General features: G+C 41.4%; 1 protein-coding gene across 1 annotated transcript in view; it reads right to left on the bottom strand.

Moving 5' to 3' along the window:
• Positions 1-1,320: 1,320 nt before the first annotated feature.
• The window catches only part of TRAPPC10 (trafficking protein particle complex subunit 10), a 90,548-nt gene continuing 71,139 nt past the window's right edge, over positions 1,321-20,729 (bottom strand). Inside the window, exons 20-23 of the mRNA XM_045002616.1 lie at positions 20,279-20,449; positions 13,602-13,779; positions 10,042-10,236; positions 1,321-4,704 (exon numbers count right to left, since the gene is read on the bottom strand). Of these exons, the coding sequence (XP_044858551.1) occupies positions 4,466-4,704; positions 10,042-10,236; positions 13,602-13,779; positions 20,279-20,449 (783 nt within the window). The 3' untranslated portion in view covers positions 1,321-4,465. The remainder of the gene's footprint in view (positions 4,705-10,041; positions 10,237-13,601; positions 13,780-20,278; positions 20,450-20,729) is intronic.

The raw sequence follows: 20,729 nt of genomic DNA, 5'->3' as shown, positions 1-20,729 counted from the left end.
GAAGATTTGTATGCATGTGCAGTTATGCTCCATCCGTGGCACAGATTAATCTTCGGTGGGGGACACATGTCAATTCCCCCTCTTTGTTCCCATGCGAGGGGATTGCTCAGCATAGCGCAAGGCCATATCTATACTAGGAAAATAGGTCAACTTTAAAAGTATGTTAACACATTTATCATATCTAGACTAGGAAATGACAAAACTAAGGCAGTGCTACCACCAGAGTTCAAACTATGCAATAGAAAAGACAATTTCCTTGGTGCTTTGATGTATAAGAGTAAGAATTTCTCTGACAATCTACTCACTACATTCATGGTAAGGAAACCCAGTGTGGGGATTGTCCCTTGACATGAATGGCCTTGGCATGAAGATGATCTTGTTCTCCAAAGCCCATCTGCCCAAATCAATGACAGAACACCAGCACCTTAGTGGAAATGAAGTCCACCTCAGCCAACACACTGGCTCTCAGTACTCTTGCATCCTATCTGAGCTTTCCAGAACCTTGGGGCACTAATGGCAAGAGACTGCATTCTCCTCCCCCAACCCCTGGTTTAAAGTGATTTGAAGTAAAAAAGTTAGCATGTTCAAAATTATGGTAGAGACCATACCATACCAAAGGTGAGATCCCTTTCTGTTGACTGACCATAGTACCTCCAGGCAAAACAGAGATGGCCCTATCTCACCATTTGAAAAAACTGCTGGCTCAGGAGATCTACAAGTATTCCTAACACAGGATTAAAGCAATATGGAGATTGCCTGTTCCCTCCTACATCACTGTGCGCTCTCCTCTGAGTCTGTAACCTTATCCGCCCCTCCCACAGAGGACAGGTTAGCTGGCCACTGGCCAGTTACACAGATAGGCTGCATCTTTTAGTCTTCTCCCTTTCCTTAGGTGATGGTGAAGGTCCCATGGGGCAGATGGCATCAGGCCTGTTCTGCGGTGACTACACACTGCAGTAAAAGGGCACCAAAGACTAGCAATTCAGTACTAGCAGTGGAATTACCTGAAACAGTGAGAAGCAGCAGCCCAAATTCCAGACTTGGGTTGCCTCCTTGCAAAAGCAGTAACTGATTGGCATCTCATGTATGGAGAAGCCTATTCTCCAGTGCTTTGTTTCTGTAACAGTTATGCTTCATATACCTCTCATTTAAATTTAACTAAGACCTCCTTAAAGGAAAAATATTCACTACTTCAACCCAATCAGAGGAAAGAAAGTATGCATTTTGAATAGAAATAGTAGTAAATGGATTTATAATTACTTTGCTATTTAAAGTGCAAAAAAAGTGTGAGAAATCACAACAGAGAATCTGGATTTCTTTTTAAAACATGTATATTTTTAGAATTATAATGCTTACATTTTCATTAAACAATCTTAATACAATTTGTGTTTAGTCTAACAATATATATATTACAGAACAATGTGAAAAATGATTTAATAGTAAACCAAGAAAATGGAATTAATCATAATACCCCCAGTGTCAAAGTCACTAACTTGTCACCTTTTCCAGTTAAAGAATCCCAGCAGCCATCCATACTAAATGATGCTTTGGGTTTTATCTGGATTAAAATCATCTAAGTATAAATTCCACAAAGAAAGGGCATTCCTTCACAGAAAGAAGATGGAATAAAGATAAGGCTTTGTACTAGCACATCTAATTATATTTTAGTCTTGGTCTAAGTAAAATATTTAGATTAATACAAGATGTTTACTCATTCTCCAATTTCTTTTCCATTCCTTTTCAAAGAGGATGGTTTTATTTCTTTACTTACTTTCACATAACCTGAGTTTAAAAACAAAAGAAAAAATGAGGAATAGTTTATCAGGAGATCCTATCCTCATAATTTCTCTTTTATATGTTTATTTTTATTGACAAAAATTTAGTATGGGATATTTTCCTGTGTACAGTGCCTTGACAATGGGACTTTATACAACTGCAGGTAGAAAGTCACAGTCTCACATTAAGTGCAACAATTTCCATATTAGCAGGAGAAAACAACAAGGAGAGTTATAATCTTTCCAGTCACACACAAAACTGTGACATTCACAAAAATTATACCTCTTTTTTTTTTTTTTACATTTGATAGTATTTACAATGTTTGACAGATAAGTATATATAGCTAAATTCTTTATCTTCAGTTACACACACTTTAACTTTGCTTCACAATTATTCTACATCTGCAAATTTTCCTAAATAGAAAACCAACCTACTTCATCCATTGTATATGCAGAAGTTTTGCCTCTAAGTAGTAATAATTAGACTAAGCCTTTGTGGTAGTTTTTGTGATGAAAGTTGATTGTTTAGATGTCACATTTATACTGAAACATTTTCCTGTTTTAAAACCAGGGCAGAGAAAATACAAACCACTTAAATGCAAATAAAGTTTTTTTTAATCTGGGAACTCAATTAGAAACCAAGTAGTCTACATTATCTGAATGCATTTTTTAACTCCAACAGTCACTTTTGCTTCAGTAAAGGTCAGTGCAGGATGGCAACTCAGAACTTAGGTGATTTTGTAGTGTAGGGGAGATCCCAGTGTATACAGACTGTATAACCTATTGTCCCTCAGTGAGAAGCAAAAATTAGCACAGCTGACTGTTCACTCAGGTTTTTTGTTGGTCCCTCTTCCATGTGTTCTTGATTCTTAAATATGCACTAGACTGTAGCTACTCAGAAAACTACGAAAGAAGTTCATGATGCTAAAGAAAGGAAAAATCAGCAGAGCAACTACCACTTTAAGGTTGTAGTTCAGGTAGCAAATTGAACGAGTTTATTAATTTTAAATTCAGTACACTGTAGATCAAATATTTTTGGCAGATTTATGGAAAACCTTTAGTTACTTACCTTTTCCTAGCTAAAAAACAAAAAAAATAATAAACTGATGATTGCATCATTCACGTCTGAGTGAATTTCAAAGCATAAGAAAAGGAGTCATGAACAAGTAAAACACCCTGAATACTGCAAGATAAAAAAAATCAGACTGAAGATAGTTTAAATATTTGGATTTTTCTGTGTTCCTTGTTCCTCTATAGGTTCTTAATACTTCTAAGTACAGAAACAACTGTGGATGATTCTTATTTCTTTAAGATTCGCATTGTACAGGTTTTTCATTAAGAGGCCACATATCTGCTGGAATCATGCATCAGTTCACACTGATTTTTTTTTCCTCCCAAAGACTTTACCAGTGAATTTCAGCGAAATACATATATACAAAAATACAGAGCTTTTGAGAACTGGAAAAGGTTTAAAACACTACACTTATTTACAAGCTGTGACTTTCACACCAATAAAAACACACATTTATTTTCTCCTGGATTTTTGGTGCAACTTATACACAGACATATCAGTTAGTTTAGATTTTTTTTTTTTAAATAATCAACCATATATACAATAAAATTTACAACTGAAAAATAATCAGTTGGTATGGTATGACCGCAGTTTGCTGGACCAGAAGAGGTTCAATTCTAGGACCTTAATCCTTCCCCTTAATGAGAATGGAAAGAGTAAAGTAATTTTTAAGTGACATTTACTTTCAGAAAACTAGGATTAAGGTGCAAAAATATATATAGTTCCAGAGTCCATAACAATAAACACTAATTAGGGCCAGAGAGTCAGAAGGAACATACTTTGGTTTTTAAAAAATGAGCTAGTATTTCATAAAAAGTTACCTATCTGATCTGATGCTACCTGCTTCTCGTTACTTAAATATCTCTGGGGGAAAATGATGATCCCATGAACATTTAGTCCTAACTTAACCACTTACATGCCATGCTATTGTTCATATCAAGGGCCATGCCTTTTAAAAGGTCCGACTTAAATGAATGTCTTGGTATGATTCAAAAGGGCTTATATGGGTAAATAATTCATATGTCCCAAGGCACAGAAGAGGTTAAGCAAGTCTTCAGGAAAAAAATATATTTTTTTTTTAACCTCTTCTAGATGCTGTGAGATTCAGAATCACTCACCCTGTTCTTTAGAAATCTGGAAAGCTACCCTGGTCCAGGAAACCAGACAGTCGTGTGACTAGAAAGGCACACATCTGAGTCATTAACAGCCACATTGCAAGGCTTACTGTAGGTCAACCTGAAACATTTGTGTGAACAGAAATCTGACTATTTTAAAAGAAAACAGCAGATCTGGAGGGTGCTCCAGTAACACAAACAACAGACCAACTGCAGCAAGCATCTTGACTTTACCAGCAGGATGTGACTGAAGGGAAAAACAGAAAATCATTTTACACAAAACATACTAAAGTAGCAATATAAACTAGTTGACACAACCTCCACTGTACATTTAAATTGATAAAATTGTCTGATGCTTCCATGGCCAGTCAGTGTTGAGTTGCCATAGGTCTGGTTTAAATCAGAATGTTACAATGGAGAATAATCAGGTTATGATCTATTAAAGTGCATTCATATCAAGTCTCTAATGGTTTTTGTTTTCCTTGTTTATTTATATTTAGTTATCATGTGATATTGACTTCCAGAACATGGTCATCCTTGCTGGGAATGACAAGGATTTGCATGCTCGTGCTTGAGTTGAAGACCTGACCAGGTGAAAAGGATTGTAGACGGGGCATTGGCAGACCTTTATGTTCCCCGCTGGCTGCCGAATGTAAACTGCCTCTACTCTTTATGCTACTGCTGTCAGCCTGATCATCCATATTCTTGTCCACAGATAGGTTATCATTTTCAATCCAACTGTCTGTTAAAAAACAACACACAATCATTCTATGAAATGAATTAATAAAATAGCTTTAAATTAAAATGTTGTAGTTTAACTGCACTGCAGCACTGGAGTTACTACTCATTGGTGAGGACAAAAAGACTTCGCCATCCTAGCAACAACCATGACCATTTGTCACCCTCTCTGGCCATACAGGCTATATATATTTTATTTTAAGTTTTCCACTATTGCCATCATGGGTGCAGCTTCACTATTGTGAAAAAAAATGGTGGAAGTGCTAGATTAGTCCAGTCTCCTGCACTCATGGCAGGACTAAGTATTATCTAGACAGATAATACCCTGACAGGTGTTGGTCTAACCTGCTCTTAAAAATCTCCAATGATTGAGATCAAACAACCTCGCTGGGCAATTTATTCCAGTGCGCCCTGACAGTTCAGAAGTTTTCCCTAATGTCCAACCTAAACCGCCCTTGCTGCAATTTAAGCCCATTGCTTGTCATATCCTCAGAGGTTAAGGGGAACAATTTTTCACCCTCCTCCTTGTAACAACCTTTTATGAACTTGAAAACTATCATCATGTCCCCCCTCAGTCTTCTCTTCTCCAGACTAAACAAACCTAATTTTCTCAATCTTCTCTAATAGGTCATGTTTTTTAGACCTTTAATCATTTTTGTTGCTCTCCTCTGGACTTTCTTCAATTTGTCCACATTTTTCCTGAAATGTGGTGCCCAGAACTGGACACAATACTCCAGTTGAGGCCTAATCAGCATGGAGTAGAGCAGAAGAATTACTTCTCATGTCTTGCTTACAACACTCCTGCTAATATATCCCAGAATGATGTTTGCTTGTTTTGCAATACACCTCTACCCTGATATAACGTGACTTGATATACGGCGTGTTCGCATACCAGGCGGTATAGCTCTAACACGCTGCTCTGAGCAGCATGTTAAGGGTGCCAGGCCAGGCTGGGGCCCAAGGGGTTTGATAAGGGGCAGAGGGTCTTGGGGGTGGTCAGGGGCTCCCCACCCCCAAGGGTCTGGGGGGGGCAGGAGCTGTGGGAGGGCACTTTTGGGGTGGCCTGGGGGATTAGCGGGGGGTCGGGAGAAGCCAGCTCTGCTTCCCTTGCCCCAGCCGTGTCGCTCGGGGGAGGGGGCTTGGGGGGAGGAATCCCCCCTGCACTCACCAGCAGTGGCGGAAGCGGAGCAGCCCGGCCCCAGCCCGCTCCACTCCGCCAGCTCCCAGCCACAGCGCTCCGCTTCCCGCCACAGGTGAGTACGGGGGGGGGGGGGTCTTTTCCCCAACCTCTCCGCACTCACCTGCATTGGGAAGCGGAGCGCCACAGCTGGGAGCTGGCAGAGTGGAACGGGCTGGGGCTGTGTTGCTCCGCTTCCCGCCACAGGGGAGTGTGGACAGCGGCCTTTCCCCAACCTCCCCGCACTCACCGGCGGCGGGAAGCGAAGCAGCCCAGCCCCAGCCAGCTCCACTCTGCCAGCTCCCAGCCGTGGTGCTCCACTTCCTGCCGCAGGTGAGTGCAGGACCTTTCCCCAGCCACCCCCAAGCGACACGGCTGAGGCTGGGGCAAGGAAAGTGGAGCGGGCTGGGGCCATGTTGCTCCACTTCCCGCCGCAGGTGAGTGTGTGTGTGTGGGGGGGGGGGGCATCCTTTCCCCAACCTCCCCACACTCACCGGCAGTGGGAAGTGGAGCGGGCTGAGGCCGGGCTGCTCCACTTCCTGCCACTGCTGGTGAGTGCCTGTCAGGGGGTGGGGTGTGTGGATAGGGGTCAGAGCAGTCAGGGAACAAGAAACGGGTGGGGGGGGGAGGGGGAAGAAGGCAAATCAAGTTTGATATAACACGGTCTGACGTATAACGGGGTGAGATTTTTTGTCTCCCGAGGACCGCGTTATATCAGGGTAGAGATGTAGTGTTACACTGTTGACTCATATTTAGCCTGTGATCCACTATGACCCATAGATCCCTTTCTGCAGTACTACATCCTAGGGAGTCATTTACCATTTTGTATGTGTGCAACTGATTGTTCCTTCCTAAAGTGGAATACTTTGCATTTGTCCTTATTGAATTTCATCCTATTTACTTCAGACTAGGGCTGTCGATTATTCACAGTTAACTCATGATTAACTAAAAAAATGAATCGTGATTTAAAAATTAATCACAGTTTTAATCACACTGTTAAACAGAATACCAATTGAAATGTATTAAATATTTTGGATTTTTTCTACATTATCAATTATATTGATTTCAATTACAACAGAATACAAAGTGTACTATGCTCACTTATTTTTATTACAAATATTTGCACTGTAAAAACAATAGTATTTTTCAGTTCACCTCATACAAGTACTGAAGTGCAACCTCTTTGTTGTGAAAGTGCGATTTACAAATGTAGATTTTTTTTTTGTTACATAACTGCACTCAAAAACAAAATAATGTAAAACTTTAGAGCCTATTATAACTTTTGAGACTACAAGTCCACTCAGTACTACTACTTGTTCAGCCAATCACTAAGACAAACAAATTTGTTTACATTTACCGGAGATAATGCTGCCTGCTTCTTATTTACAATATCAACTGAAAGTAAACACAGGTATCTGCACGGCACTTTTGTAGCTGCCACTGCAAGATATTTACATGCCAGATATGCTAAACATTCGTATGCCCCTTCAGCCACCATTTCAGGGGGACGTTTTCCTCCTGATGATGCTCATTTAAAAAAAAAAGTGTTAATTAAATTTGTGACTGAACTCCTGCTCTGTGGTTTTACCCGCATTCTGCCATATATTTCATGTTATAGCCATGTCGGACAATGACCCAGCACATGTTGTTCATTTTAATAACACTTTCATTGAAGATCTGACAAAACGCAAAGAAGGTACCAATGTGAGATTTCTAAAGATAGCTACAGCACTCGACCCAAGGTTTAAGGATCTGAAGTGCCTTCCAAAATCTGAGAGTGATGAGGTGTGGAGCATGCTTTCAGAAGTCTTAAAAGAGCAGCACTCCAACGCGGAAACTACAGAACCTGAACCACCAAAAAAGAAAATCAACATTCTGCTGGTGGCATCTGACTCAGATGATGAAAATGAACATGCGTTGGTCTGCACTGCTTTGGATTGTTATCAAGCATAACTTGTCATCAGCATGGATGCATGTCCTCTGGAATGGTGGCTGAAGTATGAAGGGACATATGAATCTTTAGCACATCTAGAACGTAAATATCTTGCGACACCAGCTAGAAAAGTGCCATGAGAACACCTGTTCTCACTTTCAGGTAACGTAAACAAGAAGCGGGCAGCATTCTCTCTGGTAAAATGTAAACAAACTTGTTTGAGTGATTGGCTGAACAAGAAGTAGGACTGAGTGGACTTGTAGGCTCTAAAATTTTATATTGTTTTATTTTTGAATGCAGGGTTTTTTGTACATAATTCTATATTTGAAAGTTCAACTTTCATGATAAAGAGATAATTACTTGTATTAGGTGAACTGAAAAATACTATTTCTTTTGTTTTATTACAGTGCAAATATTTGTAATAAAAAACAAAGTGAGCACTGTACACTTTGTATTCTGTGTTGTAATTGAAATCATACTTGAAAAATCAGAAAACATCCAAAAATCTTTACATGGTATTCTATTATTGTTTAACAGCAGGATTAATTGTCATTATTTTCTTTTAATAGCTTGACAGCCCAACTGCTGGACAAACTGGAGAAATGGTCTGATCATTTTGAATTTAATCCTATCCTCCAAAGCACTTGTAACCCCTCCTAGCTTGGTACTGTCCACAAACTTTATAAGCGTACACTCTATTCCATTATCTAAATCATTGATGAAGATATTGAACAGAACCGGACCCAGAATTGATCCTTACTAAAGTCAAGATATACCATGTCTACTGCTTCCCCCCGCTTCCACAAGGCTTGTTACTCTGCCAAAAAAAACTATTAGATTGGTTTGACACATTTTGTTCCTAACAAATCCATGCTGTTACTTATCACCTTATCTTCTAGGTATTTGCAAACTGATTGCTTGAAGTTCTTTGCTCCATTATTTTCCTGGGGACTGAAGTTAAGATGACTGGTCTGTAATTCCCGGGTTGTCCTTATTACCCCTTTTATAGATGGGCACTGTATTTGCCCTTTTCCAGTCCTCTGAAATCTCTCTGGTCTTCCATGATTTTTCAAAGATGATTGCTAATGGCTCAGATACCTCCTCGGTCAGCTCCTTGAGTATTCTAGGATGTATTTCATCAGGTCCTGGTGACCTGAAGACATCTAACTTAACTAAATAATTCTTAACTTATTCTTTCCCTATTTTAGGCTCTGATCATTTCACTGGTATTCACTATGTTAGACATAAGAACAGCCATTCTGGGTCAGACCAAATGTCCATTTAGCTCTGTCTTCCGAAAGCGGCCAATGTCAGGTGCTTCAGAGGGAATGAACACAACAGGTAATCATCAAGAGATCCATCCCATTGCCCATTCCCAGCTTCTGGGAAACAAAGGTTAGGGATGTCATTTAGCACTTCTGCCATTTCCACATTTTCTGTTATTCCCCCACCGTGCACTGAGTAACAGGCCTAGCCTGTCTTTGGTCTTCCTCTTGCTTCTAATGTTTTTGTAGAATGTTTTCTTGTTATCCTTTATGTCTCTAGCTGGTTTAATCTCATTTTGTGCATTTTGGCCTTTCTAATTTTATCCCTATATACTTGTGTTATTTGTTTATTTTCATCCTTTGTAATTTGATCTAGTTTCCACTTTTTGTAGGACTCTTTTTTGAATTTCAGATTAAAGATCTCCTGGTTAAGCCAGTGATTTATTTCCATACTTCCTATCTTTCCTACGCAGGGGATAGTTTGCTCTTGTGCCCTTAATGTGTCTGAGAAACTGCCAACTTTCTTGAACTGTTTTTCTCCTTAGACTTGCTTTCCATGGGATCTTACCTACTAACTCTGAGTTTGTTAATTTGTAATGATGATGCATTTTAACTCCATGATAGTTAACGCCTAAAATATTGAACAATCTTAAAGGTTACATAAAATTAAATTATTATTATTATTAATAAAGTGGTCTTTTCTGGTTAGTGTTCCTGTTACAGCCTAAAGCTAGACTCAGAATTTCAAATTGAGAGATTTCATTCTCATGAAAGCAGTGCCCTGTTTTGAAAATTACAAACAGCTGTCAATGAAAACAAAAACAATGAATCTGGAACAAAATTACATCAAGAATTGATTTAATTACTTTGAGCTTTGTTTTTCTTTAAAAACAGGAAAGCCAAAGACAGAGTGCCATTTCTATAAACCAGGTTTTCTATGTGGTCACATATTCAAGACAGCCTTACCAGCATCAAGTTGCATGGAATGAGCAGAATGATGAGGGAGGTATTTAAATAGTTTGACATCAGGAAAGGGGAGGTATCCAGCAAAAAGTGGCATCACTTCCATGTGCACTTTGTGAGTTGCTTGAGCTGCTACAGGCATAGATATTACCCCTGAGCTTTTTCCACAGACTGCCCAGTTACTACTGTTGTCAACAACTGAAAAAGAGTAGAGAAAATGCGATTAAATGAAAACATTTCTGAAAGTCAAACAGCTATGCTTCTTCATACATTTAAAGTACACCTCTACCTCGATATAACGCTGTCCTTGGGAGTCAAAAAAAATCTTACCATGTTATAGGTGAAACTGTGTTATAATGAATTTGCTTTGACCCACCGGAGTGTGCAGTCCCGCCCCACTGGAGCACTTTTTTACCACATTATATCCAAATTTGTGTTATATTAGGTGGCGTTATATCGAGGTAGCGGTGTATTTTTTGTTTTGCAGCAGTGCCAAGAGACCCCATGGCCGTACTGTGCCAATGACCATACTGAGTAAGATGGTCCTGTCCCAAACAGCTTGCAATTTAAATAGACCAGACAGATACAGAGTAGGGGAAAGGGATATCTTATAAAAGCAGAGTGATTATTCACCAGAGTCATATTAGTTCTATGATTTTTGCTTTTGTTTCAGGTTCCTTTCGCCCCCCCCCCCCAAACAGGGAGGAGATTTTGCTTGGTTTACTTTATTTTTATTTACATTAAATATATTATAGGTATGGATAGGATTTTGTCATGGTGAAATCAGGCAAAATTCATGGAACAGTCATGGCAATTTTGTCATGGCAAAAATGAACAGAACCATGGTATGGTCATAACAAAAATGTGTAATATTTAATAATAAAGTATTACAGTGTAACATTTACATGAGACAAGCAACATTGATGCAATAGCTTTCACTTGCTTGACAAAGTAAACTATTTTGAGATTATATATGCATATTGTGAAATCATTTTTGAAACAAAAATAACGAAAAACTATAGAACAAAAATAACTGATTCTTTTTAAAGACCCTATTTCACACTGTTGCAATGTGAATATAAAAAATAACCATGTCTATGTATAACTTGTTATGCAGCGTCTGTTGTCCCCAACCACATTTTTATAAGATGAGATGGCATGTTGGGGATCTATGCTGTTGACTGGTACTGCTAAGCATCGCAGGAAATCTGGCCATCGTGCTTCTCCAGAACTGGAAAACATCCTCATTCCTCAATTCTTGAACTGCTCCACAGTAAGCCCAATATTCTCTCTGTGCTGGAATGCTCTCGTCAAACAATGGTATATTTTCAAATACTGTGGTCCCACAAATTTCAACATGTTTTGTTTGATTTGACTTAGATACATGGCATGTACTGAAGAAAGTGGGAGCAGACTGTCGAAAGTTGGAGGTTGAGTCAGTGTCCAATTATGACCTTTTGAGCCTTCCAAGAGTGCTGGTTTTGCTGTTGGCTGTTAGCAAGTTTCAGAACAACTCTCTGCCCACATCACAAGATCACACAGGTCATTTGTGACTTGATGAGTATGAACTGTGGGCTCTTCACAGCTGTAAGCGTGTTCATGATTCGGGGTGCAAACTCTTTTACAGCCTGGAGTTCTTCAATAACTGCTGTGGATAGGCAAAGATCCACAATCTCTAACACTTCAACTACTGCTACAACCATTCTCCTCAGTAAAAAATGAAACTTAATCCTCGGTGTGTTCCATGTGATAAACAGCTGCATTGAACCAGCTGTTCCATCTGTTTATTACCGAGGTTGGTGGGATGGAAGGACTTTTCCCCATTTCCATTAGACATATATGGAACCAGGCTTTTCTGGCAGGGCAAGCAGAGAAACCATATTTTATAGCCACAACTAAATAATTTACTTTCAAAAGTACCTTCCTCCATAGATCACCCACAAAGTTAAGCAAACGTGCCATACAAACAAGGTGTATAGCATTTAAAAACAAAGGCTTCAAAACCTCAATCCCAAGCTTTCCCATATATGTGGCATTATCAGTTACAAACACAGTGATGCAATCAAATGGTATTGCAAAATTTTCAGTTTCCCATATTGCATTGCTGACTTTTAAAATTGACTGCTTCCAAAACTTCACACTAAGAAAAATATATCCTGCGTCTGAAGTGCCTGCATTTTCACTGCTTGTTGGGATGGGGACAGCAAGAATGTTAAATACATACCTGTCTTCAGCATCAGTAGTTTTATCTGCTCAATGACAATTCTTTTACAGGTGTGCAACTTTTCCTTTAATTCTTCAATGTGACAAACACTTTGGGTAGGTAAAACTTGCTAAGTTAATCTGCACTTGGCATAACACCTACTTTGCTCTCTAAAAAACTATCAGTTTTTGATTGTCAAGTGCATGCAGGGGGATATTTGCAGCAGAGAAGTCTTCTGTTAATTTGAACATTTAATTTCTCCCATAAAGCCGCTTCTCACTCTTGGTATTAAAGAGTAGTGTAAAAGTCTTCTGCTTTTTAAAAAGTTCTATCTTCGTCCATTTTTAGTGCCTCATTTGTGCTGACGAGTTGTACTTTCACAATGCTTATCACAGCTACCCTCTCAAAATCAACAGGTACATCGCATGATGTACAAAACATCTTTCCTCCATTTTCATGGAAGGCTTTAGGGTTCTGCTTTGCTCAGCACTTACTCTTACTTCAAATAAAGTGGCAAAATTAAGAGAACAGCAGCAAACAAAAAAATGAACAAAGTGCTGTAACCCCTTCCTTTAGGAGGTGAGAGACTTTTGTGTCAAATTCAATGTTACTCAGGGACCTGGTTAGACTCCCTGGACAAAGCAGAAACTAAGGAGTGGGCCTGCAAAGAAGGCAGATGTGGCAGAGCCATCGCTAGGCTGGAAGGCCTTGAGACTCATTGACCTACATGCTGGACAGAGAGCTGCAGGCCCCCCTGTGGTGGCTGAGAGCTGTGCCCAGCCTCCCCCCCAGCAGTGTCTGAAAGCTGCAGGCCCCACTCCCAGCAGTGCCTGAGAGCTGCGTGGGGGGCAGGGGGCTGGGGGGGGGGGGGAGGAGGGAGGGCAGCACTACCCCAGGGCTGAAGCTGAAAAGGATAATGTCCCAGAAGTCTCTGAAAGTCACAGAATCTGTGATCTCACTGACAAAAATCTTCATTACAGGTCAGGGAAGGAAGGCAAGCAGAAGTGCATGGGGACAGATGGAGTGAGACTGAAGTGAGGAGATTGCACTAGGGGAGCTTTAAATATCTATTCCCTAGGTTGTTGCCTACTGAAGACTCAAGCAAATATCTGCCCATACTGAAACAATTTTTGAAAAGTTCTAATCTTTTGAAAAATTATGTTCTAACCTGTTTTTATGTTAGTCTTTATTTTAAGATAGACAAATGACAATTTTTTAATATCCAACCCTGTCTACAAGACTGCATTATGATCATTAGAAAGTTTGGCAGATATTAGTATCAAGACAGAAGCAAAACCAATAATGAGAATTGCATTAATTTATCAAAAATTACAGGAGAAAAAAAAGTCATTATCCTTACCTTCATACATAAGTTTCGTTGTGCAGTACCCATCTGATTCTGTTAATGCTTCATCTTTATCCACATCTAAGAGGTCAGAGAGTCGGGTGATTGACACCTCCAAAGAGCAGAGTGACCCTGTTTTACAATACTCCGCCCCCAATGGTGGAAAAATCTGAGCTTTCACATTATACAATGTCTGGCAAGAGGAAAAAATAATGATCTGTAAGTACTGAATCAATTATACAACTTTTATATATTTCAAACTGACCACATGATACTATATAAGTTACAAGCTCATACTTAACTTCCATGCCATATTACAACCCGTATTACAAGACTGAGGGGCTGTCTTCACATATAACCCTACAGCAGCCACTGTAGTGCTTTAATGAATACACTACTACGGGAACAGGAGAGCTTCTGTTGTTGGTGTAGTTAATCCACCTCTCCAGGAGGCGGTAGTTATGTCTGTACGAGAAGCTCTCCTGTTGACATAGCACTGTCTACGTGGGGATGGGAGGGTCCGGGGGAAGGAGGGGTTGATCGGTATAACTGTCACTCAGGGGTGTTCGGCTTCAGGATTTTTCGCACCCCTGAGCAACGTAGTTATATCGATATAGGCCCGTATTGTAAACCTGGCCTCAATTACAAGTAGTGATCATTTGTTATGCTATGAATTTTAGACACAATCTATGAAGAAAAAAAGGAATTTCACCATTCTTGCTGTCAAGATCTTCTAATAGTCTAAACGTATTCAAAGAGGCAAATAAGTTAATTACTACAAAACTAATTGTGCCAAAAAGTTTAATGGAAATATACTGTTATGGTCATTACTAATTTTTAGGGAACAAAAAGTAACAGAAGAGGGTTGGGCTGATCCAAGAGACCAGTCAAGCATAGTTACATCTGAAAGTGGGTAGGCAACACACATTCCCCTAAAGTTTTGCTTAAAGCCAGTTTACAGAAGCAGGTAAAGATCTAACGTAACATTCAGACAGAGTCAGCAATGCCTACTTCACTGGTTAAAACCCAAGAAAGGTTCAAATGGAGGACTCTGTGTCAGTTTTGCTCACTAGGCAAGGAGAGGCCAACACATGGACTGCTGCCAATACTATTTAATTTTGAGTTACAGCCAGTCAAGCTTTCTAATTGATGAAGGCGGCAATGAATTTGTACTGTGAAGAGAAAGACGAAGCATTTAAGATAAAGGCCAAAAGAAACCCAAACAATTCCCTCAGAAGAGCTCACAAACTAAGTCACAAGAAAAGGGTGAGATTTTTCCAACATCTTTCTTTAAACAGCAAGCCAAAAATAATTTTTAACAATGGCATTTTGATTGATGAAGGCCTCATCAAGCTAGCAGGAAGAAAGCAGCTCAGTACAGTCTTCTCAGTCTAATACCCTTGGTGACATGAAGCCACTGCGCAGGGCAGGAGGGAAGGAGAAACAAAAAAGTCAAATTCTTCAGAAAAGATGTTACTGATAGCTAAATTATCTCATTTTTCATTTTTGTGGCTCATCATCTCTAGTCTTCTTGAGCTGTGAAATGGATGCTGACATCATTTGTGTGTCTTTTAAAAAGAAGTAACAGAAAAAAATGGTTCCTTACCTGTTCTGTAACTGTTGTCCTTTGAGATACGTTGCAGACATCCATTCCATTTCAGGTGTGTGCACAACCAGTGCATTAAAGCCAGAGATTCTTTCCTCCACAGTGCTACCCATTGGGGCAGCACACAACCCACTGCATGCCTGTGCTGACAGCCAATGGTATAAAGGGCAGAGCCACTCTGACCATCCCTCAAGTTCCTTCACACCAGAATCCAGTATGCTTAGACTCCAGTGTAGAGGGGAAGAAGGGTGAGTCGTGGAATGGAAACATGCAACACATCTCAAACAGTTACAGAACCAGTTAGTAACAGTTTTTTCTTCAAGTGATTGCATGTGTCCATTCCTTTTCAGGTGACAGAAGCAGTTCAGAACGGCGAAGGGTTTCGGAGTCTACCTGAACAAGGATTGCAGCATAAAACTTTCCCAACTCAATCATGATCTCTTGAGGCTTGGGAGACAGCGTAAAGCTCAGTTAAAGTATGTACCAATGATCAAGTTGAATCCCTGCAAGCGTCACTGATGGGCATCTGACACAGGAATGCAGCTAAGCTAATGCTGCTTGTGCTCTTGGAGCTGAAACTCTCCCAGGTGCAGAAACCTTGGTAATGTCATAGCAGTATGCAAGATGAGATCCAGAAGATATTCTCTTCATAGAGAAAGGTTGCCCCTTCATTGTATCAGCAAAGGAAATGAACAGCTGAGGGGACATTACTGCTTTAGTCCTGCCCAGGTAACGGGCGAACACGCTGTGGCAGTCCAAAGCATGGAGTTTTTTCTTCATCCTTATGAGACTGAGGCTTCAGAAAAGAAGCGGATAGGAGATGTTAAAAAAAAAAAAAAAAAAAAAAAACGAACGAGCAGCCCTAGGTTCAAAAGATGGACCCATTAATGCTGACAAAACTACATTTACATCTTATGGGGGCATGGGGTCTCATAGGTAGAAAGCGTCTGTCCAATTTCTTTAAAAAAAAATCAGAGTTAAAAAACACAGGATTTAATCCTCTAGAGGAAGATGGAATGCCACCAAGAGAACTCTCAGGGAGCTGATGGAAGAGCCATTTTTCCTTTAGATAAAGTAAGTATTTCAGAATAAGCTGAGGAGAGGACTTCATAAGAGTACCACCCTGCTGCTGGGACCACAGAGAGAAACATCTCCATTTCATCATGTAAGTGTATCTGGTGGATGGCTTTCTGCTGTTTAGAGAATGTTCTGAACCTCTAGGGAACATGCAGTTTCCTCAAGTGTTAGCTACTGAGCATTCAACCGGTCATATGAAGACTGAAGATCGGGAAGCAGCATCTGGCTGTAGTCCTGTAAAATATTCATGTCTTGAGGGATAGTCATGGGATCCCGGCTGTAAAGATTCAGTAGGTTGAGAAACAATGCTGTCAAGGCCAGGCTGAAGCTATCAGAAATTGAGTAGTCTGATCTTGAATACCACCTTTGGAATCAGAGGAATAGGGAAGACATGTAAACAGCAGCACGTCCTTCCACAACAAAAAGAAAGCAGAGAGCTACATCTACACAACGAGCTAGGGGTGAGAGTGCCCTGCTCAGGTACACATAGCAATGCTAGCTGTCATCAAGCTATGAGTTAAACAGTGATGTAGCCATGGTAGCGGCAATGGAGACAAGACTTAGCTGCATTTTCACTGCTATTTATAGTCAAACTAGCTCAATGAGCGACTGCGTATACAAGCAGGGGAATCACACCCCTACTTTGTACTGTAGACATAGCTTGAGATAGAGCCTGGGCTGTGATCTGCTCTAGAACGTAACAGGTAAAACTTCCTCTTCAGTTACATAGTGAACAGATCTTTGACTTTTCCCCAAGCTTGAAAAATGGATTTCGCAATGTGTGTTCTGAGGGACCATTTGTAATTCCTGGTTCTGAACACCTTGGAAGTGTGAAGCATTGAGTAAGACAACATTTTTGATGCAAAGATCCCAGATATCTACAGCTCTTGGCAAAGGCAATCTGACTTGGCACCTGTTGCCTAGTCAAGTAGAACATAGCAGCAGCATTTTCCATGAGCTTGCACAGTGCATCCTTTGATTTGTAGAAGGAAAACACACCAGGTGAATTGCTTGCATTTCTCACGTGTTTATGTGTCGAGAGAATTCCTGATCTGACCAAATCCCCTGAGTCTGAAAGTCCCCCAAGGGAGGGATAAGGCATCCATGACCATAGCCCTGGAGGGTGGAGTCAGGGGAAAAGAGATGCCTTTGGATACATTGGCAGGGTCCATCCACTTGGATCCGAGTCAATATGTCCAGCAGGGGATGAGACTGATGGTATACAGACTTCAAACACCCCCACATGTTTCTGGGCTAAGTATGGCACGCTGAGTCATGTACCTGCCTGCTGCCACATGCCCTACAAGTCCCATCAATTCTTTACTGTTGTACAAGGATGGATCTTGAGGTCCTTGCACAGGTCCAGTATTGCCTGAACTTTGGCTTGGTGACTTGGAGTCAAGACCTGCTCCTATAAACTTGATCCTCTACACCAGGGGACTACAGCCCACAGGCCAGATCTGGTCCACAGGATTGCCACCCCTGTGGCACCGTAGGCCCCACTCCGCTCCGGGAAGCGGCTGGTACCACGTCCCTGCGGCCCCTGGGGGAGGGAAGGCAGAGGGCTCCATGCGTTGTTCTTGCCTGAGGGTACCTCTCCTGAAGCTCCTATTGGCCGGGAACAGGGAACCGCAGCCAATGGGAGCTTTGGGGGAGGTACCCACAGCCAAGGGCAGCATGCTCAGCCCTCTGCCTCCCTTCCCCCAGGGGCCGCAGGAACACGGTGCCGGCCGCTTCCTGGAGCGGCACAGGGCCGGGGACAGGGCAGGCAGGCAGCCTGCCCTGGCCCTGGTATGCGCCACTGCCATCCCAGAGCCGCTCCAGGTAAGCGGCACCGGGCTGGAGCCCGCACCCCAACCCCCTGCCCTGAGCCCTCTCCCTCACTCTGCACCCCTCCCACACTGTGCACGCCCTTCTGCACCCCAATCCCCTTCCCTGAGCCCCCTCGTACACCCTGCACCCCCTCTGCCCCAACCCCTTGCCCTGAGCCCCTTTCTGCACACCGCACCCCCTCCCACACCCCACACTCCTTCCCACACCCCAACCCCTGCCCCAGCCCTACATTCATGGCCCTGCATGCAATTTCCCCACCCAGATGTGGCCCTCGGGCCAAAAAGTTTGCCCACCTCTGTTCTACTCGGAGAGCAACACTGACTTGCCATCGTTGATCAACAGGCCTAAGCAATTAAAGGACTGGATCTTCTTGATGTTAACCTCTACCTGTTTGCCTGGATCTTTCCTGAACCAACCAATCCTTCAGGTATGGAAACACTTGGCCACCTGCCCTCCTGAAATGTGTCACCACCACTTCCCTATATGCTGTGAAGACTTGAGAGGGTGAAGACAGACCAAAGGGGACGACAGAATTGATAATGAACTTTTACCGCCACAAACCCTTAAAAACCTCTTCTGGCTCTGGTGAATGGCCACATGAAAGTAAGTGTTCTTTAAGGGCTTGTCTACATAAAGGATGAGTTTGCGGTAAGCTGGGATGTGGGCATTAGCCTGCTGCAGACTAATTATGTGGATTCTGTTGACATGCAAACATGAGTATAAACAAGTCCTAAATCCTGGGAAACCCATCAATCGTCGGGATCTAGGTACGGGATAAAACAGGCTAGTAACCATGCAAAACTTTCATTATTATGTATTTGTTTAGGTTCTGCAAAACTAGATTAGGTCTGTGGCCTCCCTTGGATTTTGGGATAACAAAGTATTGGGAATAGAATCTCTTCCCCTGATGTTGAGGAAAGTGGTACTTCTACGGCCGCTGGCTGTAAAACTTATTACATTTTTTGATTGAGAACAATCTTGTGCAATTGGTCCCTGAAGAGAGATGAGGGAGGAGGACCAGGAGGACAGAGAGAAACTGCAGACATATCTCAGTTCTATGGTGCTTAGCAACCAGTTATCGGTTACCAGTTAGCAACCAAGCAGCTAGGAAGTCAGATAGTCCGCTGTGAAAGGGAGGACAGGCGATATTAGACACTGACAAGGTGGTACTTTGCCTTGACTTTAGAGTCAAATAAGACTGATTAGATCTCTCAGGTTGTCTCAACGAAGTTGAAGCAAAAGGAGGTTGTCTTCTTCTTTGGAACTTATGGTGTGTTCATTTGCTCAGGCTGCCTTGTTGGATAAAAAAAGAGGTCTGTGCTGAGTCAAACAGCTTCCTCTTAGGATCTGGGATAAAAGTCATCAGAAACCTAAGGGTAGAGCCCTAATGTCTTTTAGGCTACACAGCATTTTGTACATCTTCCCAGAAAACAAGTTACAACCCTTAAAAGGAAGATCCTCAGTCGTCTACTGGACTTCTGTTGATATCCCAGATGACTGCAGCTAGGAAAAGTGATGCACTGTCATTGTGAATGCCATCAATCTTGTCACAGAATCTGCACCAGCCAAGGCCACCTGAAGTGAGGTTCTGGCTACCAGATTCAGTAATCATTGCCTGATCCTGACTAGGCCAAGTGAAAGTAAGTCTGTACACAAAAATTTAGCCATACCACCCTATACTAGTCAGATTTATTACAGCCAGAGCAGTGCTTAAATCCCAGGGACTTAGGCATGCCCTGGTCCTGAGGCAAAGCAAAAGTCCTAAACAGCAATAAAAAAGAAAAAAAAACAAGTACCATTAACTAACTATACAAACTATTTACAAAAAGTTTAGAAAAGTTTTTTGCGAGAAAAGGAAAAGTTGTATGATGAGACTCACACTGGCTAACGACCATGGGTAGTGAGAAGGAACTGAGGGAATGGTAGGAGCAGCTCTGCCCTTTATGCCATCAGCTAGTAGTATGTGGAGGTTGCATGCACCTACCAGTGTGGGTAAAATTCTCCAGCTTCAGTGAACTGGGCACACACACCCCTGAAGTGGAATGGACATGTGCAATCACTCAAAGAAATTACAGTTAACAGAGACCTATCCCTGGACTTCCCATCACCCAAACAGATTCTTCTTTCCCCCTTTAAGTTTAAGATACACTATATATATATAGATAAAAATACTTACAAAATAATTTTCCACTTGGAATTCGTAAGTATACGGCTTCAAGGAGAATGACTGCTCTTCAGAGGTATCTGGACAAAAGCTAACCGAAAACTGGCACTGCAAAGATGGGGGAAGTTCTTTTGTCCACTTCAATTCCCATACAAAGAATACTGACTGCTTACTGTATATGTGCTGAAAGAAAATTATTCATTCATAGTATGAACTCATGTCTTCAGGAGCTTTCTATACTGCTAGTTTAATGAAGGGGAAATCTTACCATAGTCTTGTTCTATACACTACCTCCAGAACTTTTATTATATTATTTATACATGCATCAAACCATGAAACTATAACCATTTAACAGTTCTCAATCTAAAATCCCTAGACATGTATTGGCTCAAATTGTTACAATGAAGAGAGAAAAGTTTCATTGCCAGAATCAGTATGTCAGGCATGATATATTTACTCTTCA

Source organism: Mauremys mutica, chromosome 1, assembly GCF_020497125.1.
Source record: "Mauremys mutica isolate MM-2020 ecotype Southern chromosome 1, ASM2049712v1, whole genome shotgun sequence".
In the NCBI taxonomy this organism is placed as follows: Eukaryota; Metazoa; Chordata; order Testudines; family Geoemydidae; genus Mauremys; species Mauremys mutica.
This window is presented reverse-complemented; position numbering and strand designations above follow the sequence as displayed.